The following is a 25261-nucleotide window of genomic DNA, read 5'->3' on the forward strand; positions in this document are numbered from 1 at the left end:
TTCAATTACAAATGACAAAACAAACTGCACTCCACTGGTATGCCAACAGTTAAAAGCCTAAAGTCAAACTGCACGTCGGTCTTTAAGTTCTTCAACTTGCCTCCACAAGAATAAATTCTACACGAGGAAGTAAAGTTTTATGGGGTAAAGTGAGCCGCTGCAGGGAACCACATGTTGACAGACGCCTCAACTGTGGTCGCATCATGATAGCACGCAATCTGCACGTTTGATGTGTGACAGCTTCATGCTCTTTTTATTTATTTTTATTAGCACCATTTGTACTAACTTCTCTAATGTGAGACACTCAGAAATCTGCTGCAGTTTGGTGCTTAAAAAAAACAAAAAAAACAGTAAACCTTGATGATATAATCACACAAACACAAAAGGATGATCACAAGTCTGTCAGGACTAAACAAGCTCAGTTCATCCAGTAAAAAGTTTCAGTCCATGTGAAGCACATGTCGTCACACAGATAAATGCTCAACTTGACAAATCGGAGTCAAGTCAGGACAAATGCAGCCGTCGCTCTGAAGAATCTGAATTCATTTTTTCCTGTTTCCATTAAATTTTTACCTCTTCAAGCCTAAAAGAAGTTGTTTAAATGAATCTATTTAAATCATTTAGTGGAAGAAATGTTTTTAGGAGGCATTAACAAGGAGACACGATGAGACAACAGCTAGGAAACCTTTTGTTGTTGTTGTAGGATCATAAATCAAAAAAGTCTAGAAACATGTTTTTAATCTTAAACTGTGTCATATTTTATAAAATAATATGATTCATAAATGTCTGTTTTTTGTCTAATGAGCGCTCAAAGGTGGAACCTTTCATGACACTGCTTTTTCTTCAGATTTTAACTCGGCCACAATCAGACGATTTGATCGACTTGTCCAATGTTGTCTCAAATCCGTGATGTAATGATAAAACAACCAAAATGTCAGGCGTTTATCTTTAACCAGATAGAAGGAGAAACGTCAGTAATGACGGAGTCCAACTGGCAGGAAGAGCCTGAGTGAGACTTTGGCATAAAAACCCGTGTGCACATTACAGATCCAGCTATTTTTCTCTGCAGAGACGACTAACTCAGATCTTTTCTTTTTGTAATAAACAAAAGGCTTCTTCTCTGAGCTATTTCGAGTTTGGCATTTATCCACCACAAGAGATGCTGTCGTTCAAACAAAACCTCAAATTTCAGTGTGCAAAGAAATGACCTCAGAAAGTATTTGATACATCGAGCTAAAATATTTTAAGCTATAAACATTTCAAGCAAATCAGAGATGGTTGTGCAGAAATTGATCCAAAAATGTGATGACTTCAGATGGAACGATCTGCTTTTCTTCTTCCCACAGTGAAGATGACATGATGGGAAACAACACCTCAATACGAGCTACAAGCCGGTGAACCTGTGAGGCTGATGTCTGGTTTGAAGGCCCGTTTGTCCTCCTGGGTTCCTCCGCTCCGCTCTGCTGCAGACCAAAGCGACCACCTTGGCTCAGGTGGAGGTGTCGCCGGGCCGCCTGTAGGGGCTGCACCTCCGCCGTCTCAGGTGGCCTGGAAACCCCCGTCTGCCCCCTGCAACACGCACTGAGGGCTTTTATTTTTGGAGCGGCCGCGGGCACTGTGGCTCGCTCCCTGAGGCTCCAGTTCACTCCAGGATGAGACGGCCCTGTGGCACTCTGAGCCGGGATTAACAAGCAGGGAGCAGTTTGTCCCGACAGCCGCTCGCCGAAGGTAAACCAGTCAAACTCGCTGTCTGTTGATTGACAAGCCGGCGGTTGTGCGGCGAGTTCCCGACCCGTCCGTCAGGCGCTAACCTGCAAACGGTGCATAGGATTTGATAGTAGCACGTGCACGATCTGAAATGTTAAACGCATGATGAGGCGTATCAGACATTATATCCACGAGAGGGAGAGCTTGTAATGCAGTGTTTAACCTGTTGTGTGTTTCTGCACCAATAGTAAGCATGAGTCAGCAGTTAACCAAACCTGCAGAAGATTAGACTTCTGCTCCTGTAGCGGCCACTTAACTGCTCATACAGGATACATGAATAGTATTCCTCCATTTTTTTTTTTTTTTTACACGAAGCTGTTGTTTATTTTGCAGTCAATCCAACAAAACACAAGCAGCCCCCGTGTCCACTTCAGGTAAGACGTCCACATTCATTGTGCTCACCCTCCTGTTTGCTTAATTGAGTTCTTTGAAGCTCGATAGATTGAGGTCACGCTACAGTTTTTCCGCAAAGCTAATCTTATACTTTCCTCTTTTGAAAACTGGGCAGTGGAAGCCTCCCAGATACCCAACCCCAGAGCCTTAAAAGGGGGCTTCTCATGTGTCAGCTGGCCTCCTTGTCACTGCGCCCGCCGGAGTCACTGTGACAACAGGGATTCACGTAAACATTTGCTCAGAACCAGGCACGCATATGTGGCGGCGACGACATCTCACAGGAGGTCGAGTCAGAGATCCGGCTCGGCTTTAAGTCACCAAACCGGTGCTAGCGCGACATAAATAAAATTTTAGGGGAAATCGTTGCTCTGAATTACGAGGCTCAGCGCTCGGTGGGAGCAGCTCTGGGAGGATTTGGGCCTGGGATTGAGTTCCAGCGGACAGAGTGCAGGACGGCAGGCAGCAGGTGCTCGCTGTCAGGATGTTTGCTCTTATTTCCCTCCAGCTAAAATTAGACCGCAGACCTTTTCTAGCACCTCCAATATTCAGACAGAAAGGGAACAATTCAGCTCAGGTTGCCACACGAGCTGAGACAAGTAGAAGTACAGTAAACAAACCCAACAAAGTGAGATATTCCCCTGGTTCCCATTTAAACACGTCTGCTATAATCCTGCATTCACAGGAATGTATGTCACATTTATTGTCTGTTAATTACACCTCAGACCTTTGACCTCCTTCTTATTGTGAGCTTGTAATGTCAGCGGCAGATGAATTTGGACTCAATTTACTGCCTGTCACGTTTAAAGCTTCTTTGCTCATAAACATTAGCTTACTGCTAAGACCCCTCCTTCCTGCGCGAACCTGGTCACCCTCCTGTATGCGTCAATCATCTCGCTTTGGCTTTACTTTTATTTCCCGCAGAGGTCATTTTTAAATCCGACAGTCTCCTTGAGAGACTATTTTCATAAGTAGTTTGTCATCATTTCAAAGTAGCCTCGCCATAAGCAGCGGCTTTACATGCCTTTCTATTTCCACAGGCGATGCTCCTTGTAACCATGCAGCATCTTCAGGACCCAATTAAGAGTTCTGAAACCTGCTAATGAGCCTCTTGTCATAGGAGCTCATAGTTTTCTAAAGCCAGCTGCAGGCTTGTCTCAGAGCCATTAGCGCGGGTTAAATCAGTGCAGCTGGCCGGCAGCTGAATACACTAAAGTGGGAACAGAGCAGAAGACGATGAGAGCAGCGAAGCAGTAAATCAGCAGGAAAAAAAACGGAAACCCTCAGATGAAGCCGTGAGGAATCGGTTATCAGTTACATGGAATTTATTTCATCGTAATCAAAGATACATTAGGACATACACTGAGACGTCATTCACAGGATAAAAAGAATACATGATCAGAATAAACCGAAAAACATTCACCTTAAGATACTGAGAGCTCCACTACAAAGAAACCGGACGGGTGAACTGAACTGAACTGAAACAGCCTCTTCAGTTCACCTCGGTCCTGATGTTGCTGTTTACTGAAGCTTTGAGTATTTACAAGACCTGGATGACTGAGAACCTACAGACACTTTTTGGTTTCCTACCTTTTGCAGAATTATAACAAAGAATCACAGAGAACAGGATTTACAGGAGAACCCTGGTTTATTCTAACCTGCTGTATTGATTGTGCTACTTTGGGGCTGCAACTAATGACTGTTTTCATTGCCTGTTGATCTGTTTAGTATTTTCTCGATTAATCGATTAGTTGTTGGTCTATAAAATGTGAGAAAATGGTGAAAAATGTTGATCAGTGTTTCCCACAAGATGACAAATGTGTTGTTTTGTCCACAACCGAAATATATTCAGTTTACTGTCATGAAGGAGGGAAGAAACCAAAACATTCACATTTAAGAAGCTGGTGTCAAAGAATTTAGACTAAATTACTAAAACAAAATAATCGATCATCGAAATAGTTAGGCGATTAATAGTTGACAACTAATCGACTAATCGTTGCAGCTCTTGTTGTGATTCCAGTTATCAAACTAACATAGTTCTCCTCGTCTGCACTGAGATTTGTATAATTATCATGAGCCTGATCAGTCTGATTGAACATAAACAGATATTAGCCGCCTGGAACAGACGCTTTGCTAACGGCATCAGCTTTAACTGAATATATGGAGAGCAGAGCGTTCGGTCCGGCTGCTCTTGGTCTTTTCTTCCAGTTTAACAGCATCTATCGGATGTTTATCAAAGCTGCAGATTTATTAGTTGTATTTGCACATCTGGAATTACTCTCATTCATGGGTGCTTTGCAGCAAAGGTTCTGGCTGTATGTTGTCTTTCTGACTCCATCCTCAGAGTGAAAGACTCACATGTAAACAAACCAGATGAATGTTCTGGTGATCATGTCAGACAGCAAGTATCCCCAGATACAGATCTCTAATGCAGTTAGCAAGACGTCCGTTCCAGGCGGCGAATTTCTGTTTAACTCCAGTCAGACTGAAAACAAACATTTAAATGATCTTTGTAAATATGATCGTTCCTGTTAAACCGCTTCACAACATGTTTGGTGCAGCTTCTCGTTTCCTCGACTTTCTACAATGAGATGAAGAGTTTTAAGTTGCATTAATGGGAAACACAGCAGGTCGAAATAAACCATAATTCTCTTTTAAGTACTTTTCCAACCGAAACACAGAAGAGTGGTGAAGTCAGAGTGGCTGATTTTTTACCCCATTATCCAAACATGGATTCACAAATCTTCATAGAACTGTCCAGCTGTAAAAGAAGAAAAAAAACATGATCAGCATGGATGATCTGAAGCCAGACAACGAGCCTAGTTAAATATCTATTACATCTAATTAATAAAAACAAACTCAGTGATTATTTCGGTGGCTCTCCAGAGTTCCGGCTCTGAGAACGTACTGACCTCCGCGTTGCTATGGAACAACCGTCCTCAGTGTTTCCAGCCACTCGGTGAACTCTGATGTCCTGATACTCTGGTTCATACTGTGTTTATTCTGGAGCCAGTTTTAGTCTTTTGATGAAAATCTGTTTTAGTTGGTGACATTTGAGTCTCATGTTTGGACTTTTAATTTTTACGTCATCTCGGCACTTTGAAACCACAGATGTTGCGTCTTTGTGTATGGTTACCATGGTTACAGGTGTTTTTCTCCTCCGTCGTAAAGTAATTGGAAAAAGCTTCATGTCTGGCTGCTCTGCAGTGACGCAACAGACGGACTCTCCTCAGTAAATCCAGCTCAACTCATCACTTCCAAACTGCTCAGTTGAAAGATGTCCGACCGAAGCAAACATCACCTGTTTTAGATTAGCGTTAGCTCACCTGTTTGGAGACGTCAGGTGCTGCTGTGCAGAGTTCGTCTCAGCTGCTTTGTTGTTGCTTCTTCATTCGTGTGCATCTTTTTTTTTCTTTTAAAAAGCTGAATGTCTGGAGCTCATCTACATTCATTAATTGTACTGAGCAGATATAATTCTGGAGGCGATGGAAGACAATGTTGATCACTTTGCATGACAACAGTGATACGTTAACTTGTCCATTCTGAACATTACTGTTTTGGTTTTTACTTGTTGTCAAAACATGCAAAACATTCAGTCAAAGTCTTTGACCTACGATGTCATTTTTCATTAGTTTTAGGTTCGGTGTCATTGTGAGAAAATATGTCGTCGACAAACATGTTTTGTCATCGTTTTCAAAGCTTTAACAGTTTTCTCATCAGTGTCTTTAGATGGTGTCTTGTAACGAATTGGTGACACAAAATTTGTTGGATCTTCCCTCAGATTTTATCTTTTAGTGAAGCTTTTACTCCAGTTGCTATTATTGACTAAAATAACAGCTGAAACATTTCTTTTTTCAGGTGCATATGATTATACTTTATCATGAGAGGCCTTTGTTTCAGTGTTTAATTTCATCAGTAAGAACTATGATGAAAAATACTCATTGACAAGTTTTTTTTCCACAACAAAAAGAAAGCAAAATAAAAAGCAATACTTTGAAATGGGAACTATGACACGTTTGACTCTTTTCATGGACGAACATCAAAACTGTTCTACTAACGATAATCCTCAAGATGGCCGACTTGACAAATTAACTGCTTAAATGCAAAAATATTTTTCAGTGAGTTGCAGCATCTGTAGAATCACACACTAATACTCCATTTCCATTTTTTTCCCCCCAGTGGGTTTATCAGTTTGATCTGTTGTCCTACAGTTGATTATAAGCTTCTTATATTCAGTCACGTTAAAAGGCGGCTCTTGAAAGGAAGCAGACTTGTGAACTAAAATCATCCATAAATTACAATGAGAAACTGTAGAGACAAACTACAAACATGCAGACGATGTTTTAGCAGAATATCTTTCATGTCAGTAGCGACTACAAACATAATTCTGGATAACTGTATTAATGTTATACAACAACACGGGAGGGAATCGTTACTGAAGCTGCTCTTTGATGCAGAGTGTGTAGCGGCAGCAATGCTAACAGTAGAAGACTTTGGAAATGATACCATGAACTGGATTTACTGAGTCCATCTGCAGAGCCGAAGGACATGGAGACCAAACTTTATCCACTAAGCTCACCACAGACGAGAATAACACCTGTAACCATGATAGCCTCTGACAAAGACATGGACAGTTGTAGAGTTAGTGCTCAACTGATCAATGAAAGCTTTAAAATGCAAACATGAGACTAAATCAAATTAAAACAATAAAAAAATATATAAAATTGGATTTAAGTAAAACACGTGTTCAGCAAAAGACTTAAACTGGTGCCAAAATGATCACTATGAGAAACTAGATTACAGATTTCAGAGCAGGAATTTGGTCTCAAGAGCTCACAGGATATAAAAGTTAAAGATACAAAAATGAGATTAAAATGTCAGAGATGGAAACTAGACAAGAATGTTTCCGTGAGTTTTAGAAATGTAACTGAACCTAAATAAGGTGCTGTAAGTAAGACCGCTAATAATGTGACAGATTCATGTCTCCTATACATTTCAGTGGCAGATAAACAGACTGATGAATGTTATCTTTCTTGCAGGAGTGTGAAATGCTGATGGAAGTCAGCTACAGTAACGGGCTGGAGCCTGACCTTTCCCAGCAGTATCCTCCACCCTTACTGCCAAAACCGGGCAAGGACAACGCAAGGCTTCAGAAACTCAAGAAGAAGAGAGCCAAGAAGAAAGGCAGCCTCTCTCAGACGCCCATCCCCTTTCGCTCCTGCTTGTCGCCTGTCAACGAAGCGAGCACAGACCTCGAGCACAGTGACCAGTCCAGCCCACCGAGGACGCCAGAGTCGGTGTACATCGCCGAGCCTTCGGTGTCCAATTTCCCCTTTGGCTCCCTGTATGATCACTCTGCATCTGCATTCCCTCATCCTCAGAGCAGCCCTTATGTTCAGACTGTCAGCTTCCCCCCTCCGGCCTTCGCAGCCCAGACCAGAGGTTCAGAGCACCAGGTGGCTCCGCTGTACGAGTGTTCCTCTTTCTTGTTCGACGAGGCGACTCCTTTCATGTTGCCACCTGAGCAGGTTGCAGCGCCGCCTCTGGCTTCTCCTTTCACCTTAAACATGACACCAAATTCCCGTGGGTCAGTCACAACAGTCGCTGTGTCGCAGTCCAGCCCGAAAATATCGACTCACAGCTTGACCCTATCCCCAGCCGCCCCCAACTGTGGCCCAGCACCTTCTCAAGTGTCAGACCTACCTCCAGTTCCAGCGCTGCTATCAGTTTCAAACAGTCAACCTTTATTTCCCAGCCAGAGGGAGACAAACGCTGCCTCAAAGGACGGCCCTCCGAGCCAGACATCAACTTTGACTGCCAGACAAACCAGTAATGGCAACTTTGCTCTAAGCCAGATGCCCCCTGAAATAACGGCCTCAAAAATATCACTTGTTGAAGCAGTAAAGGAGGTGAGTCCTGACGCCACACCGGCTAGGATTTATACGTCAAAGGCAACGTTTTATGAGATCTCCAAACCTCCCTCTATGCAGGACCTGTCAGGAATAAACCCAGCCTACCAGGGAGCATCATTATCTGCAGCACAGAGGGAGAAACCAGCTGTTTCAGTGCTGAAAACTGATCACTTTTCATCCTGGACCCAGTGTGGGAGACCTAAGACTCCCTCTTGCACACCAGCTCGAGTATCGACACCCATTTTTGAAATCTCAAAACCAAACCCACTTTTATTTGCTGCAAGTCCTGCTTTCAACTTATCTCAAGATTTGCAACCTCCTGCTGCTGTCAAGGAGGCTCCGAGACACAAATCAGCAATTCAAACCGCCGCCAGAGAAGAATGGAGTCAAACCAATGTTAATAACATAACGGCCATCAAACAAGCCAGTAATTACAAAGAGATACAGATTCAAAATACACAGAGGAGCACAATAAATCTGAGCGTCGGCAACACTGAGCTGTACCAGAGAGAAGCCACGACTGCTCAAGACTTTACTGTGGTCAAACCAACACTAACAGAACCCATCACCCCGAATATAAAAACAGATCAAGAAAACAAAGCTTCATCGTTGCCACAGGTTCCATCATTTCTTTCTGTACCAAAGAATCTGAACCCAACGCCAGCACCTTCGAGTCCAAGCCCAGCGTTGTCTACGTTTCGTCCTCCTGTAAACGTGGCACGCAAGTCTTTGACGTCACTGTTGGAGACTCAGATGTCATTGGCAAACTCAAAGCCCAAATCACGGTCTACTTATTACGGGCTCACTCCAGCTGAGTACGCTGCCTACGGTGGAATTAGGAGTGCTGCTTCAAATCAAAGCCCTGTACCCCAAAGGATTAACAAAGCCTCTGCAGACCAAACCAACCAAGACGAGCCTGTAGATGAATCAAAGCCTGAAAAACAGCTCAACGGACATGAAGATCTTCCCTCTTCATCTCCAGAGCTTCCGGCTGAGCAGATCATCACACAAAACACAGACGTCTGTCAGGAGAGTGGGTCTGAAGCTAACGGTATTGGAATACAATCACTTAAAACTACTAACGTGGACACAATAAAACCTGAGCTTCCCCTCAGCTCAGCTCAGAAAACAATGCAACAATCCACAAGTGACGTATCCCCACCAAAAGCCTCTTACTCTGAGGCTCCAATACCAATACCTAAAGCAGGTGAGGTACACACACAAAGTGCGGCACAGTTTTCTATAGAGGCAGCACTAAAAATGAACCCATCTCTGACTGATAGCAGTGGCCTGTCCAGCTCCTCCTCACCCTTAGTGAAAGCAGATTCAAATACAGAAACGCAGCATAAAACCAAAGAAGGTTACAATTTTGATAAAACACCTTCAGTGTCACAGCCTATCAACAACTTCACAGGAGAATCCAAAATTATAAATGCACATGAATACAGAGCTCCAGTTCAAATTGCTAGTGGGGTCAATCCATCAATAGGTCAAGGTCCCAACGCTCAGCTCACTGCCAAGCCCTTTAAAACCTTAGCTGACAGTCAAAACCTGATCACTCAACCGCCTGCCAAACAGTTGGAGGCCAAATTTTTAGAGAGCACCACAATAAATGGTGCGTTCATCTTAGGAACCCAACAATCCACCAAACTGGTGTCAGAAACCCCAATAAAGTCCAGTCAAGTTTCACATAAACAAAAGGAAGAGGTCAACCAGCAAATCAAAGCGAGCTGTGAGGCTATTCTGCCCAGTAACACAAACATGGGGAATATTTTGCCTTCTATTGCTGCTCATACAGAACATATCCTTGACAAAACAAAAACTGAGCCCCAGTTCTCTAGTAAACCTTCCAAAGAACCAATTATTGCCAGTAGAGAAGCCTTGTTGCCCCATGAGCCAGTCACAGCATCTGTATGTTCTGCACAGTACAGTATCTGCACTGTATCTTCAGCTGAAAAAAAGTTTAGACAACCAGTAAGTGCTGAAACTAAAGCCCACAGACCTGTTCTAACTTTAGAAAAGATCAATTTGCCTCCATCAAGTGTACCATATATACCTGCTGTAAATAGCCCCTTACTAGATAAACCAAAAACAGAAGCTAAACTCCCTGTCCAACATGCTCCTGCAACCAAATCACCAAACTATTCAGACATTAAGCTCCCTTCAGAGACAAACTCATCAAACATGTCAACAAAAGAACCCCAAAAGCCGATAAACAGAAGTGAGAATCTACTTGTGAACACACAGAGTAGTGCAGGATCTGTTGGCCAAGGAGCAGGTTTGTACACAGACTCATTCAGAGCGCCACGAGCAGCTGAAGCCACTTTAAAAACTAAAGATGCAGTAAAGCCCAGCCAAGCAAATATAGAAGCCAAACTCCCCAATTTTATGAATACTGACACTAACAGAAGCAGCAGTTCAGCAGTAGACAAAGGAGTTTATCCACAGCTCATCACTGAAAGAGTCGGTTTACTGCCGTTAGAACATCCTCCTGCTGCACTTGTCAGAGAAGAAAACATCCAAACTCAATCGATTGTTGAAACAATCCCAGCTGCTTCTAGTCTTTTAAAAGGAAACACGGCAAGCAGCGAAACCAAACTGTCCAACAAACCAAACCAGCTGAGGTCTGTACCCGGCACCGTTCCACCTGGACAACCTGCAAATGTAGAAACTATTCAACATGAGACTGCACTGTCAAACAAATCCAGTTTGGGGGGCAAAATTTATAATGTTCCTGCAGCTGAAAGCGAATTCCCCAACAAGCTTCAAATGGAAGCTGTTCTGCCAAAGCTGGTGGAGCCGGCAGTGAGCAGTAAACCACCATTTAATGCCGTGCAGGCCAGTAAACCTGCAGTGCCTTCCAGCCCTACCATAAGGCATGTCGCACCAAAAAGCCCAAAGCCAGCCACAAGTGCAAAATCAGTTTCAGGCTCTGCTGAAGGTAAACTTTTTGCTGAGAACAGACCTTCTGAGACACCTGGACATCAAATCACCACTAAAACCACCTCAAAAGAACAATTTTCTTTCATTCAGCCAATTATAGACAATAAACCTTTACCAAGTCCACGAATAAAAAACAAAAACTCAGCAGCATCTAAGACGGAAACAACTTCCATCACTAATACATTTGGTATCAGTGTAGAACAGCAAACCACACACACTGCAAGTCAAATCACAGAAACCAATGCTCAGATGTTAGTGAAACAGTTTACTGAAACAAAAAGGTCTACTGGAACCAACATCCACACTGTAAACACTCAGACCCTCTCACATGTTGCTTTAAATAACCATCCTGCTACAAACACTCAGCCTGTTAGCGAAGCAACCAGAGATTTTAAAGTCCCCCACAGTCCTCCAACTACACCTAAACCTTGGACTGCAACAAGAGCTTCACCTCTACTCGAGCCAAGAGTGTGTCATACACCTAAACAAAGCTTCACCCCTACCTTACCCCAGTCCGCTCACACTCCTGTCCCTTTAAACCATTTGACAGAAATGAAACCTGCATCTGTTGTAATAAAAGATCAGATAAACTCTCCTGTTACAACCGTTCAAAATGATACACCTACTGTTCAGCCATCTGTGAAGCCAATCACTGAGAACGTCGCAATAGCAGAAATAAAACCACCACCAACAACTCCTGAGGTAAAACATTCCCAAATGCAACTACTAAAGAATATTCTAGGATTAAATTCCAGTAAAGAAGGAAAACTCTCCTCATTGAACGCCAAAGCTAGTGCCCCCACCAATCCTGATTTAACCAGTAAACCTAATCTAAAATCTAAACCTCCTGTTAAGCAAACAGAACCAACACCTCCCTCTGCCAAGGTAGAAACAAAACCATCAGCTCTATCCACCGAATCCTCAAAGTCTCTCCCCGATCCGGCTCAGGTTAACTCTCACACCAGTAGTGTTGAGCCTCCGACAGAGCAACCAGTAGGGAGCATTTCCCCCGCAAAGCCCGCAACAGATACTGTCATGAAAGCGTCCATAGTTAAAGCCGCTGTGATTGACTCTGCCACTCCTGCCTCTCTGCCTCAGGCCTCAGTCTCAGTCAAAGCTCCGTCCCCAAACGGAGGAACATCACCGCCATCTCAGCCAAACACTGGACTCAAAGGCAAGGACCTTCTGAAGACCAAAGCTGCGCCGACGGACGCCCAACCCTCCACGAAGTCAGCGACATCAACTGCATCTTCAACTGCTGATAAGGCCGTCAAAGCGGAGACTACTTCGTCACCCGCTGAACCGAAGGCAGTCCAGAAGCCTAAAGGTCTGAAGGCTAAGCTCAGCGGGTGGAGTCGGCTGAAGAAACACATGGTTGTCGAGCCGGACGAACCGCAGTTTCCAGAAGCGGAAGCCAAACCTCAGGTCGAAACAGGAGTCGATAGCGACAAGAAAATGGATCCAGTCAAGCCGTCAGTCGACCAACCCGCCAATCAGGAGGTGGTCAAGAACCAACAAGGTCCCAAAGCGTTGAAGATGTGGGACGCACTCCTGTTTCAGATGTTCTCCACCAAAGAGCGAATCATGGACCAGATCCACAGCAACAAGAAAGACCCAGACACAAAAAAGTCCTCCAAAGAAAATCCAGCCGAAGTTCCTTCTTTTGTCAACCGCCTGCCGATTTTACTGTACAGCCCCCGATTTGACGCCAGAAAGCTGAAAGAAGCGGCAGAGAAGCCGCTCACGAGTATAGCTGCCGTTTTTGAACGGGGGCTGATAAAACGTAAATCTCAGGAGGACGAACGGAAGGACTTTAACAGAAAAGCCAGAGGATTCGGCTCAGCAAAAACTACTGACGAGGCCGATGAATGAAAAGTGAATTCATCTGATCTCAAGTAGGAAGGCCACAGAGAAACGTGAAGGAATTCTAGCAAGAATTGTGAGGAAAGAAATCATAGAAGTTTTGTGGATATATGTGAGATAATAAGAAAATCAGGGCTGCAGTGAGGAGGCGGATGACTCTTGAGGGGAAAAGCATGAACCTGACTTGACTCAATGCTGGAGCTAGAACATTGCCATGGTGTTGAAATTTAAGTTTTGCTGAGATAAAATTCATTAGTTAGTGGTTAAGGTACCTGTTAAAGCTCTTAAAGGTCAAATAGCAGTAGCACATCTTTAATACAAAGGTGCCATATTTGCACTTCTAAAATTGAATTAGACAAAAGAAGGAACATTAGATATTCTGCAGCTCTACTTGGTTAGATTAGTTTTTTTCATTTGACGAAGGCCTAGACGTAGTGCTGAGTGCACGTAGCTCCTGTAGATTCTTTTCATAGATTGTTTAATTTGTCGTCATGCTCTACCTTTTTCTATTTTTCTAAACAAAGTAAGGCTTTTAGTGTACACCGCTGGTAGGCTGGTAGCGTTTGATCTCTGTAATAAATAGGGCTTTTACATTCCTGGAACAACAGGGCAGATGGGTTTCGGAAGAAGGTCAACGAAGATGGGTGAAGGGTGAAGGTCTGAATAAATTTAGGTTTCTGCAGGTTGGGTGTGAATAGAAAGTGGTGGCTGGGTAATGTGATTAATAACTCTCAGTGCTTAGTTGGTGTTTTTAGCCATGCTAGCGACTCTGGTGTCGGCCTGTTGGGTCAGTTTGGTCTTGACGGAAACAGGTTTTGTGGTTTGGCATTAATTCATTCTCAAAACTTTGGACTTTCATTCATCCAAAACTGAACTACCTTTTTAAATTAACGTGCTATTATTTTAGCTTCAGCTGTACCTTGTGCCAGTTAACAAATTTGTGCATGCTAACACACAAACATGGTAAACTTTGATCCTGGTAAGCATTAGCATGTTAGCACCATCACAGTGTTTAGCCACAGAGCTGCTAGCATGGCTGTGAACTCGAACAAATCTGTTGCATCCCAGAAACAGAGTCTTTGAAGTTAAACTAAAACAGCTGCAGATTGTTTTCATCCGATAAGGAGGACATGATACAATATTTCCTGTAGTTATCAAACGGTTTTGTTGGTGGATCAGTGAGTCTAGACTGTACGTAGGATGTAGCCGTGAACACTAGTGAGTGATGATGAAGAGGCCTGACGTAGGAGGACAGACTGAAGGACAAAGACAGGTAGATATTAGACGTGTGATGCTGCCATAGCCGGTATTACGATGTTGTACTTGTGGCTCGTTTGTTTGTCTCTATTCTGGATTCTAAAAATTGTTGCTTTCCCCAAGAAGACCATCACGATGTGGAATTTCTTTGCTGAGGGGAAAGTAAACCCTCATAAGCTGAACACAGCCCCATTTATTACACAGATGCTTCACATGTTTTTGTTTACTGTGTGATTTTTAGAAATGCATAAAGCGTTGTGAGACCATACTCTTGTGTTTGTCTCTGTTTTTTGCAGGGTTTTACGCTGGGTTTCTTTCTTACCTGACTCGTAGTTTTCACTGCAGCCGTCACCAGCAGGAACCTTCTCGTACTTGCCGTGACCCGTCACCACGAATTTGTATTTTTTACCAGAGGAGCTCTCCTGAAATTCAGTCGATGAAACCGTATTTATTAGAGACAAGTTCAAAAACATTCATGTTTATTCCTTCGTGCCAACAACCCAAAACCTTTATTATCCACTGAGATCTCAGTTTCCACCATATTTTCCAGATGACACGGACAGACATTTAGTGTGTTTCTCATCTTTGAAGTGAATATTTGTCTTTGTTGTTATAGTAAATAATAGAGCAGCAGCCTAAAGCAATGACTGCACAAACTCTGTGTTTAATTTCAGTTAAATTTTAAAAATTGACAACAGAGCAGTCTTCTGTCTGGGCAGCTCATTTATTAGCTATATTTTGTCTCTTTTTTGGCTCTCATGGTGTCCCCGAATGAACCACATGAAGTCATGAACGTAACTCTTCCAAAACATTAAAGGTTTTTGCCAGAGTTATTGAATTACAGTGATAAGGAATGTAGACATCATCAGATTTGTGAGCAGTTAAGCTAAAGTGTGTTTTTTTCCTTCTTGGACTGTTTAAATTTAAAAGAAAAAAAAGAACTAATAGTGTTGTTAGTAGTTCAGTGTGCGTACCTTTCCTTCTCTCCCAGGAGATAAAGTGTCACCAAGGCTCTCCCACAGATTCTTCTTGTTTAAAACACCACCAGGTTTTATTTCCTAAAAACAGAACAAAAAAACAAAACCGTGTTTAATGTTGGCTGCTGCCACAAGAGGGCAAACTTCTACTGACTGACAGATGGAAAGCGGCTGGAGTTTGAAGTGTATCAGGGAACAACGTGGACTGAAAAGAGATAAATCAGTTACCTGAGATAAAGATAACACTTGGAAAGCTGTCAGACATGTAGAGAGCTGAGGAGAAAGTAAAAACTCACAGAAATAAACTGATTGTGTTTTGACAGATTAGCAGGAAATACTGGACTGAGTGCTACTGATTAAATCTATAACAAAATTCTGCTGTTATTTATTGTTATTCTACAGGAAAAATGGTGTTTTAGTTGTTCTTGGCAAGACAGGCTGCATGCTTATAATGTCAGTGCTCTGAGTGGGAAACAACAGCACGAAGCCCTTTGGCAGCGAAAGCAGATGGTACAGATTAATGCGGAGTGTCGTCATTTGCTCGTAGCTGGCAGAAGTTATTGTTGCTTTTGAAGGGAAGAGAAGCAAACACCATGAAAAAGTGGATCCTCTTGAATCCTAACACTTGGAAAATGACTTTTAACACCTCGGTGTCCACCAGCTGTGTTATAAAGAAACAGCTGGTAGAAGATGGGGAAAGATGGCCGACTGCCTGGTCAAGAACAGGCCTTTAAAACCAGCAGGAGTCGTGTGGACAACTTTTAAATTTGTGCTCATCAGATCAACAGCTTCTCCAAACAGACAGCATGTAGAAATGTGGAATTAAGCAGCACTGGTTGTGTCTGTTAAAGGCCCAGTACGTAGGATTTAGTGGCCAACTGAATACTAAGAAAAGCTTTGTCTACTCTTCAGACAATCACTTAGTTGAAAACAAAGAACTAGCTTGTTTATAGATGAACTAAATGAGCCACAGTGCACTATGAGTCATTATGACGTAGTTCTTCTTTATTAACTTTGCATTTAACAGCTACTGTGAGTAATAAACGGACAAACAAGTCAACCTGGAGCCTGGAGACCTTCTGCTCATTCCATCTTTCCCTTCCAAGTGTGTAGGAGAAACCACAGCGTCTCTAGAGCCCACGTTTACTTTGTGGAGAGACAAAATCCGACTTACTGCTGGTTTGGAGGGCGAGCTGCACCTGCTTCCATCCTCGCCTCCTTTCACCCACTGATGGATGAGGTCGGCCACACCCACTTTCAAACCATCTGCATCCTGAGACAGACGTGAAAAAACACACCAGCAAAGATCAACTTAATGGAGCCTAAAGACAACTTGTTTTTTTAAATGTTATACTAAACTTTGTATTGATCTGCAAAACACACTTAATGTAATGATCTTAGAAAACCTTAATGCACCTTGAATCTGCTCAAAATACTTTATTGATCCTTTTGCACCCCAAAACCTGCTGGTGGGTTACAAAGGCATGATATTTTTTTGTAAAATTGCCAAAATGACACCATTTATCAAAACCAGAAACTAAAAACAGAAAGAATCCCTCAGACGGTCCTTGAACTACTCATCTCTGACATGCTGTTCTGACGGAAAACGTAGCTAAATCTAAGCTTAAAATTGTGATATTTAGTCATTATCGCTTTATTCTACAGGTCTCATTTTAAAATCTGCCAAAAACAAACCATTGGCACCAGATGATGTAAAAGAAACAACATCTGTGAAGCCATAAGTGGCTCAGCGGGGACTTTTTAGCTGAACTGGAGGATGTGTTTAGGCAAATTCAGCTTTCATTTTTATGATTTATGGCATTATAACTGTATCATACTGCAAAAAAACACATTTCTGAGTTCTCTCTACTTGTAGTCATGCTTGTTCCGTTTCCATAGAGGTGCAGGACTTTGTATTGCGGCGAAAAATGAGCCCACAGTGTGTAAAAATGTTACACGAACATAAAAAACACCCAGAAGCTGCTTGAGAGAGGTTTAGAGGTCAGAAAAAAATGATTAAAGTGGGTACAAGAGGTTTAATAGACGGTTAGAAACTTTTTTAGAAACCCATCAGTGAAATTAAATCTGAATTTCAGTGTAGCTGAGCTGTTCTGGAGTCTTTGCATGAAACTTTGGGAGTTTTCCAGAGTTCAGGAAGCAGCTGGGTTTAGTTTTGTCCCACTGGTTTTGAATAATATTAATCAAAGCTTCACCTGGGAGTTTTCCTCCCAGCGATCAACAACTGGATCTGAACAGGAGTGGGTGCTGATAGAAACCACTCCTTCTCACCTTGGACGGTGTGGCTGAGACGGGGTTCTGGTTCCAGGCTTCCCCAGCTTCAAACAGGTTCTTCTTGGATGCGAACGGTTCTGTGGGACTCGTCAGGTCCGTCAGCACCTGGCAGCCTGATCGGCCTTCCTTCGAGGAGACCTGAGGAGGACAAAGCGAGGTTTAAAGCTTTCTTTTCTTAGTGAATCTAGTCAGAAATAAGGTGCTTCTAAACCTGTGTGTGAACCAAAAGACTAAAATAAGCTCATCTGATGGTCCAGATTAAAGTGTGTGTGGACAGTCACTGCAGATTTACAAAGTCTATCATAAGATTTCTATAATTTGAGTCATGAGTCTGAGATGCTTCTGACAACTATTTATACTGTATATGATCTGTTATCCACATTTTACTTGTCTATATACATGAAATAACCTCTTTTATTGCGCATTTTTATTTTCTTTTGTTCCCGTTTGGGCTCAGTGTTGTTGATGTTTATGTTCTCATGTTCCTAAATGTTCCTTAGAGTGGCTGTATGATTCATTTTCTACTCCTTAAATCCTTTAACATGGAAAGAACTTTGTGCCTGAGCTTAGTAAATGCTATAGAAAGTAGATTTTCTATTATTACAATTTAAAATGTTATTATTGTACTTTGGGGGTTTGAACAATTTTTGGACACACAGCAGAAATGTGAAATGACGGCAGCTTGTTCAGAGTTTCTGCAGCAGGAGGCTCTGACATGACTACAGTCCATAGAAATAGCTGCCAGACAGAGATAAATCTCAGCTCATGCTTTTAGACACGATGTAGTCACAACATGCACATTTTTAGATGTCCGACTGGGTGTCAAGTCTCTCTGACGAGTCAAGTGTCACTAATCAGTCAGTCCACAAATATCTGCTGGCAGCTCAAGTAGGTAAAAAAAACGAAAAAACGTGCGGTTTTACCTCGAGAGCGTGAGTGTACTGTTCCAGCCTCTTGTCAATCTTGGAGACAGGAACAGGTGGCAGCGTCTTCTTTATGCTGTTGGTGCTGTAGAACAAAGAAAAGCTTATCTGTTGTTCATGATAACAGTGAGAGATGGAAGAAGTATTCTTTGCATAAGTAAAAGTACAATTATAACCATGTAAAAATACTTCACTATAAGCAAAAGTCTCACTATAACCTCATTAGATTATCAGCAGCTTGTTACTGTTGGAGCTGCTGCAGTTTGAACGACTTTATATCCAGTTTTATGTTCACACACAGCTGATAAATCTGAGGCTCCAAACCGGATTAACGGGAGAGAAAAGATAAAAAGAAACCTAAATCTGTTTTCAGTTTTACTCTAATCTTTTGATTTTTGCTGAGATATTGGATCATTTTATTGAAATAAAACCATCTGAGAATTTTAGAGGGAATAATCACGGTTTGGTGGAGCGTCTATCAACTCAACTACACACCGATGTTTTTGGAGGAAGACATAAAGGCTGGAAACCACTGATGTAATCTTTAACTATGTGTTGTGTCTTGTTTTAATATCTACTGTGTAAAAGTAAGTAAAGCTGCCAGATGAATACAGCAGAAAGTAGAAAGTAAAATAGATCCTTCCTTCCTTCTGATAGCATTAAATGAAAACAGTCATGTAAAGTACAAGCACCTCAAATTAGTACTTGAGTAAAAGTACTTTCTGTTACTGGTTAATGTAGATTTCTGTCTAATTTTAGAGCAGAAAATATAAATGTCTGAAAGCGGTTTGGAGTTGCTCACTAATATTTCGAAAGTGCAGAAATATCTAATAATAAATAGATAATAATTCATAGAAACATTTCAAAAGGTGGAGTGTTAATGGAGGTAGACGTCATGATAAAACACAGCAGGAAATGACACGTTAGAGTGACGTTTGCTCATTCATGTGTATTTTTTTCGAATTCTGACTCACCTTCTCCTCAGAGACTCTGTTCTCTCTGTGATCTGAGGAAACAAAAGCCGACAATTGATTGTTATTTGCTGCTCTTTTTGAAAAAACAATGTTTAAAAAAAGAAAAAGTTTTACTTGAGCACACGTGTGGATAATAAAATAAAAACTGAGGCACAGGAAACATAAAACACAACGGACGAGTCGTTTCTCAGACACAGAACAGTTATTTTCATACATATGTAATTTTTAACACAGCAAATCAAATAAGTAATATTTCAATAAACTTCACATAACATGATGAGTTATCACTCCTCCTCTTCAGCATCTATGAAGTCCACAAACTTTCCAAAAGCACTAAATGATCCTTTTCAAATAGTATTTGTTCATCAGATTCTCTGTTGTTCTTTTTCTGAAATCAATCTTTTGCCACAAAGAAAACAAACATGTATTATTTCTTCTTTATTAAAAAAATCATGAGGCCCAATTTTAATAGAAAAAAAAAGAAGGCAGAATTCATTGATCTTCGCTGCTGGGAGACTTCAGTTGTGGAAACTACGTGGAAAAAGTGACCTGCCATCTTTGACCTTCGTCATTCTGCACAGAAACACTCACCGTACATTTTCCATCTGCTGACACTCTGCTGTTCACTTCGTCCTGTAAAGAGACAAAGTCAGTTTATGTACAAATTACTGCAGAGCTCAGCTACACTCCAGCAGAAACATATCACAGATTTACTGTTTTGGTTACTACATTTAACTTCTGACACACAGCTGAGTTTCGTAGCAAATGTTATGAATGACTTCATGTTTGGGAGCTTAAAAGTTAAATTTGAAAAGGCAAAAACTCCTATTTGCTGTTCAGTCTCATGACTCCCTGAACCCCTGAATGAGCAGCTCTTAATATAAAACTGACTCGACCCGAAGCGTACAGACTGATTCATAGTTTCTGATTGGCTGTGTGCTGACCGATGTGGACTTCATCGTGCTACATGCTTTGGTTTGCTGCACAGACTGTTGCATTGACCCTGATTGAAGGCAGAACAACACACGAGGCTCCTGTAGATGTTTCTGTGACCTTTCACCTCTCAGCAGCTGGTTACAGGTTGGACCGCAGCAACGCAGCAATGCAGCAATGCAGCAATGCAGCAACGCAGCAACGCAGCAACGAGCCAAACACTGCACACGGCTCCGTCGACAGAAAACACAAACAAACCAAAGCAGCTCCCGAGTCCTGCTTCAACTCCAGCTCCTTTTAATGATGAATCAAAAAGGTGTGGGTGACGGAGAATCTAACTGCTCAAACTTTCCTCGTTGTGAGTGTTTGTTTTATTTTCCTGGCACATAAACACTCGGCGTGCTTGTAGAAAGGTTTGCGTGAATTCTCACAAACACCGTGAACCAGCTTCAACAAATAAAGTTAAAAAGCAGCGATCAGGACATAATTACATCCAAACCAAAGTCCTGTTTCAGCAGAAAGTCTTCCTAATAACGTCACGCGTGTTTAAAAACAACCCGAGCTGACCAGAACGCTGCACATGTTTACAGTAAAGAATTACGTTAAAAAAAACCAAAAAAAAACCCAGTAAAAACAATTGGTAAAGCTAAATAAAGTTGTATAAAATACTTAAACAGGCAAAGATGAGAGCAAGTTCTAATATCAACTTCTAGAATAAAAATAAATATGAGGACGACTGGGAGAAGCCAAAGGACACTGAAAACATTTACGTCTTTAGGTTTTTCTTGAAAACATTGATAAAAGATGAACATTTGACTGAAGGTTGTTCTAGAACTTTGGATCTCATTTACACACTGACTTTGTGGAACAGATAAATTAAGTCTCTGTGCTTTTAGGATGCTTTTTTTTCAAACTTAAACCTTTGCAGCAAAATGAAGCAATCAGTGTTTGAGTGAAAAGACCAGATTTGACCACTGACAGCTTTATTTCTGAGGAATCTTTCAGCTCCGTGTGACGCTGAAGCAACTAAAGTCGGAGCTGAAAGATTAAAACATCAGTGAAACCACCACATGAAGCACATTACCACCGTTCAGGGTCTAAACTCTGAACTCAGTACAGTCTGACACATTAACTGTGTAAGAAGTGAGCTGACACATGCAGGATACTTACTGGGTAAAACTGTATGAGGAGTTTCTGGAAGAGCAGCAGGAAGCATTGAAGAGACAAAAGGTTTGAACATGGTTAAGAACTGTATCATCAGTAATTCATCACATTCACTTAGAAACAACATTACAGAGGAGACTGGCAGCCTCTGAAGCCAAACCTAGAATCTGCACACAAACTAGGAAGAAGTTTTTCAGAGCTCATTCAATCATTAGCTTTACCTTAATGTAAGTGTGCAGAAGTGAAGATACAGTAGAGCTGTAATTAACCACAGATCATCTTTGTGGACAGAAATCGTAACTTCTGTTCAACCGATCGATTGATCGCAGGGGAAGGAAACCTGCAGGTTATCTGTATATGAACTAAATAGATCTTATATCGGCAGCCTTATTAGCATAAATGTATTCTAAATCAACATGAAAAGCTCGTGTCTGCAGCATATTTAATCATTTGAACCTGTTTTTTTTTTTATTACTGAGCTGATAAACATCAGACCAGCATGCAAATATATTAACTTTATCAGCTGGTGACCAGTTGAGGAATATAACAGGCAAGTTAGCTGCTGTTTTTAGAAGATCTGTCATGTTGTTTTGACTTCCTGGTCATCTGTCTGAGGAATATGCAGCCATGACAACGACTTCTTTAACATGGTGTCAGCAAGTTTGGACCCGAAGCCGAGTTGGTGAGTACTAAGTTGTAAAAACGTTGGGGTGTTCACAGGTAGTCTGGACCTCTCACCTCCAGAAATAATGGATTCATCCTGGAAGCCTGAGAGATGCTTTTTTTTTTTCTCTTGAAAGTTACACCAGAGATTATTTGACGAATGAGGATTGGTCGGAAGAGAGCAAGTCAATGTGGAGCCTTAATATATAGATATCAGATCAGAACTTCATCTTTAACTCCATCAGGAATCATCTGATGTACAAACAGGAATCAAGATCATGTATAAACAGCATTGTAGCTGTTGTAGCTCCTACTGTAGGTTAGTACCTTTTGTGTAACCTACTCCACACTGGACCCTCCAGTGTTGAGGAAACCCAGTAAAAACCCTCAAACCTTCTCCAGACCACCTCTAACTTTTACGAGTTACCTTGAACGTCGGACTCATGGGGCCGTAACAGTTTAAAGTCTCGTCGCCTTCGCTGCTGCACAGAGAAGCTGCTGATCTTCTGTTCAGCTCCTCATTCCTCCGGTCGCTGCTCTCTCCTGATCTCTACGAAACCATACACAAAAAACCCCAACATGACGCCTGTGCTTTATTATCACATCATTGCCGGTGCTTCAGGTGATTAATTTAGCCTCGGTGGCTGGCGTACTGTATAATCCCTGAACGTCTGTTCTTTCTCCTTCAACCGCCTTTAAATTACGTGTCAAACTTGTTCGCGCTGCTCGCTCACGCTGTGTTATTTGGTGGCAAAGGACTAATGAGTAACTGGCAAACTGCCGGTGCTAAAAACTGGAATTTGTTACAGCGTCTTACATCATTGCTGCTTTCGTCAGGCTACATTTCATCTCCGCGTCGCGTGAGCCAAAGCAGCATTCCTCTGCTTTATTGCTTTCAGATTCGAAGCCAAATTCTATGTGCGCTGTGGGTTCTGTAATAAGCAGGCATGTGTTTGATGGAGTCTTTTATGGAGCACGGGGAGAAACGACGCATTTTTTTGGAGTTTTGTCAGCAGACTACTGCCTAGTAGTTGTCTGAATAGCAAAAGTCTAAACTTCCTGACGGTCCAGTTTGTGAAAGAGTTGCACAGAATTAAAAACAAACATCACAGATTCAGTCATGGAGGTAAAATGTGACGTTTGTCCTGATGGTGGCACCTGTGGGAGGATATTTGGTTAATATATTTACGCTCGGCTCTGTGGAAGAATGTTTTGTTTTGTATTGAAATGTATGAAGGTAACTTTTAAAATGCTGCTTGAGACAAACATCAAGTGGAGCCTGACTTCATCCTTTATTGTGCTGCATTTTTATTCTTATTATTTTACTAATTTTATTTAATTAAGTTTGTCCTTTCAACTCCAGCTGCTTTTAAATTGGCTTTAGAAATGAATCTGACTTTGAACACTTGAGAGACTGCAACACATCAAAGTTTGAACAGTTTGCCAGTAATTCCTCTTTCTTCATTCTCAGAGCTGTTAGTTTAGAGTGTGTTACGCTCACTTAGCGTCCAAAATTAATATGATTCATCCTCTGGGGAACATGAGTGTGCTCGGTGGAGTTTGTGGCGGTTTCACAATATTACTCTTTCACATCTGGTGCATAAATAAAACCTGTGATGTGACTGTAGTGCAAAGTGAAATATAATCTAGCCAATGAAAACATCAGGATTTATTTACTGAGATACCTCCTCGTGCACTTGATGTGATAAAAACACCATAAATCCCTGAATGCATCACAAACATCCACAGAGAGTTTCGTCACAATCTGGACAGTCCAACAGATTCATATATGACAGATAGCAACAGCAGCAGTAGAGCTAACAGCGGCTAAGCTAACCTCGTTCTGCATCCTCCGTTCTTCCTCCTCGTGTCTCTGCTCTCTCCTCAGGCTCAAGCCTTCCTTCTCTTCATGTGTTAGGTGCAGCTCTTCCTCCTCCTCCTCCTCCTCCTCCTCGTATCTCTGCTGCCTCGTCAGGTCGAAGTTTTCCTTCTCGTCATGCGTGAAGCTCAGCTCCTCTTCCTCCTGATCGTCTTCATCTCCGAGGGTCTGTCGGGTTTCTGCTGACCTCCACGCTCTCTGCGAAGCCGGCTGCACCTCGTCCTCCTCCTTCTGCACCTCGTCCTCCTCCTCCTTCTGCACCTCCTGCTCCACCTCGTCGTCAACCCTGCAGGCTCCTCCACTGTGGAGGAGAAAATTAACTGGTCAATGAACTATAAATACAGATCACATCCAGACACATTAAAGGAAGATAAAATGGAGATTAGGCAGAACTGTAGGAAAAAACACGTATTTATTGTTCTTACTGCAGCTCCAGTGTTGAAAAATAACTAAATATATGAACTCAAGTACAGTCTGTGTCAGAAAGCCAGCAAATGTACTTTAAGTGCACCAATTCTGTCAAGAGGAGGGTCAAAGATACAAGAAGACTTTGTCATAACTCCAGAAAACCTCTAATAAATCTATGAAAGACCTAAAACGCACGATTGTTTTAAGTTTCTTGTGACAAAGACACACGTGTTTCAGGGATTCCATCACAGGAAATCCAGAGTCCCTGGAAACTCCAGACTGCCAGGATATACATGGTTTTTACAAGAGGATGTAGACTTTTAGTCACGGCTGTACAAGTTTGAAATACTTTAACTTGCTTCCACTGAATGTCACAGAGACATTTTGTATTTTTTACCTCACAACATTTATCTGACACTTTTAGCAGCTAGTTTAGTTTCAGATTCTGACTTTAACATGAATGTTATGTAAGATTTTGATGTTTGGAAGCAGGATAAGATCAGATTAGATCAATGTTTCTCCTCATGGCATCATGTTTGTTTCAGTGCCACATAAGTCTGTTATTTCATTAACTGTCAGCAGTCTGACTGAATGAAGAGCCATTTCTCCTGAAAACAACTCATATAGTTTATTTTAAACTGAAATTATCCAAAATTTTACAACAAAATGAAAGATTACAGGAAAGATTTTTAAAAATTAAAGGACATACATTTTCTCCTTTGCTCTCACATCAGTCACTGTGTGGACCCACTGATTTATCCTGTGATCTTTTGGAAGAGTTTGACCTCTACAGTAAAAACCTCTGCACTACATTGTCCAGCTGTATATGAATGATTTAAAAGCAGCTTCACAGGGAGGAGCTCCAACTGGTAAATATTCAGTCACATTTTTACATTTCACTTTGAGACTTAATGGA

The 25261-nt window shown here is 41.8% G+C and overlaps 2 protein-coding genes across 5 annotated transcripts in view; one reads left to right on the forward strand and one right to left on the reverse strand.

Annotated features, from left to right (window-relative positions):
- Positions 1-1605: 1605 nt before the first annotated feature.
- Positions 1606-14397, forward strand: LOC103368825 (mucin-17-like). 3 transcript variants are annotated; one of them, XM_008297320.1, is made up of 4 exons: positions 1606-1728; positions 2101-2141; positions 7197-9120; positions 12111-12364. In XM_008297320.1, exons 3-4 carry the CDS (start codon positions 7206-7208, stop codon positions 12272-12274), a joined length of 2079 nt encoding a protein of 692 aa, XP_008295542.1. In that variant the 5' UTR covers positions 1606-1728; positions 2101-2141; positions 7197-7205; the 3' UTR covers positions 12275-12364. The 3 variants fall into 3 exon arrangements, with proteins under 3 accessions (XP_008295542.1, XP_008295540.1, XP_008295541.1); XM_008297318.1 differs by having other exon boundaries at positions 7197-14397; XM_008297319.1 differs by lacking the exons at positions 1606-1728; positions 2101-2141 and adding an exon at positions 2080-2084 and having other exon boundaries at positions 8671-14397.
- Positions 3988-25261, reverse strand: part of LOC103368824 (non-muscle caldesmon-like) — a 41175-nt gene continuing 19901 nt past the window's right edge. Inside the window, exons 5-15 of one of the 2 annotated variants that reach the window (XM_008297317.1) lie at positions 23896-24238; positions 22486-22608; positions 21402-21425; positions 19890-19931; positions 19299-19330; positions 18325-18409; positions 17399-17539; positions 16284-16382; positions 15107-15190; positions 14455-14554; positions 3988-4918 (exon numbers count right to left, since the gene is read on the reverse strand). In XM_008297317.1, coding sequence (XP_008295539.1) covers positions 4893-4918; positions 14455-14554; positions 15107-15190; positions 16284-16382; positions 17399-17539; positions 18325-18409; positions 19299-19330; positions 19890-19931; positions 21402-21425; positions 22486-22608; positions 23896-24238 — 1099 coding nt within the window. In that variant the 3' untranslated portion in view covers positions 3988-4892. Of the gene's footprint in view, positions 4919-14221; positions 14555-15106; positions 15191-16283; positions 16383-17398; positions 17540-18324; positions 18410-19298; positions 19331-19889; positions 19932-21401; positions 21426-22485; positions 22609-23895; positions 24239-25261 lie in introns of those variants that run through there. The other variant, XM_008297316.1, reaches the window with a different exon arrangement.

Source organism: Stegastes partitus, unplaced genomic scaffold (assembly GCF_000690725.1).
Source record: "Stegastes partitus isolate 25-593 unplaced genomic scaffold, Stegastes_partitus-1.0.2 Scaffold1209, whole genome shotgun sequence".
NCBI classification, from domain to species: Eukaryota; Metazoa; Chordata; class Actinopteri; family Pomacentridae; genus Stegastes; species Stegastes partitus.

What these genes read in the sequence shown, in the direction of transcription:
- LOC103368825 (XM_008297318.1), top strand. Translation starts at nt 7,206, where the DNA reads ATGCTGATGGAAGTCAGCTACAGTAACGGGCTGGAGCCTGACCTTTCC.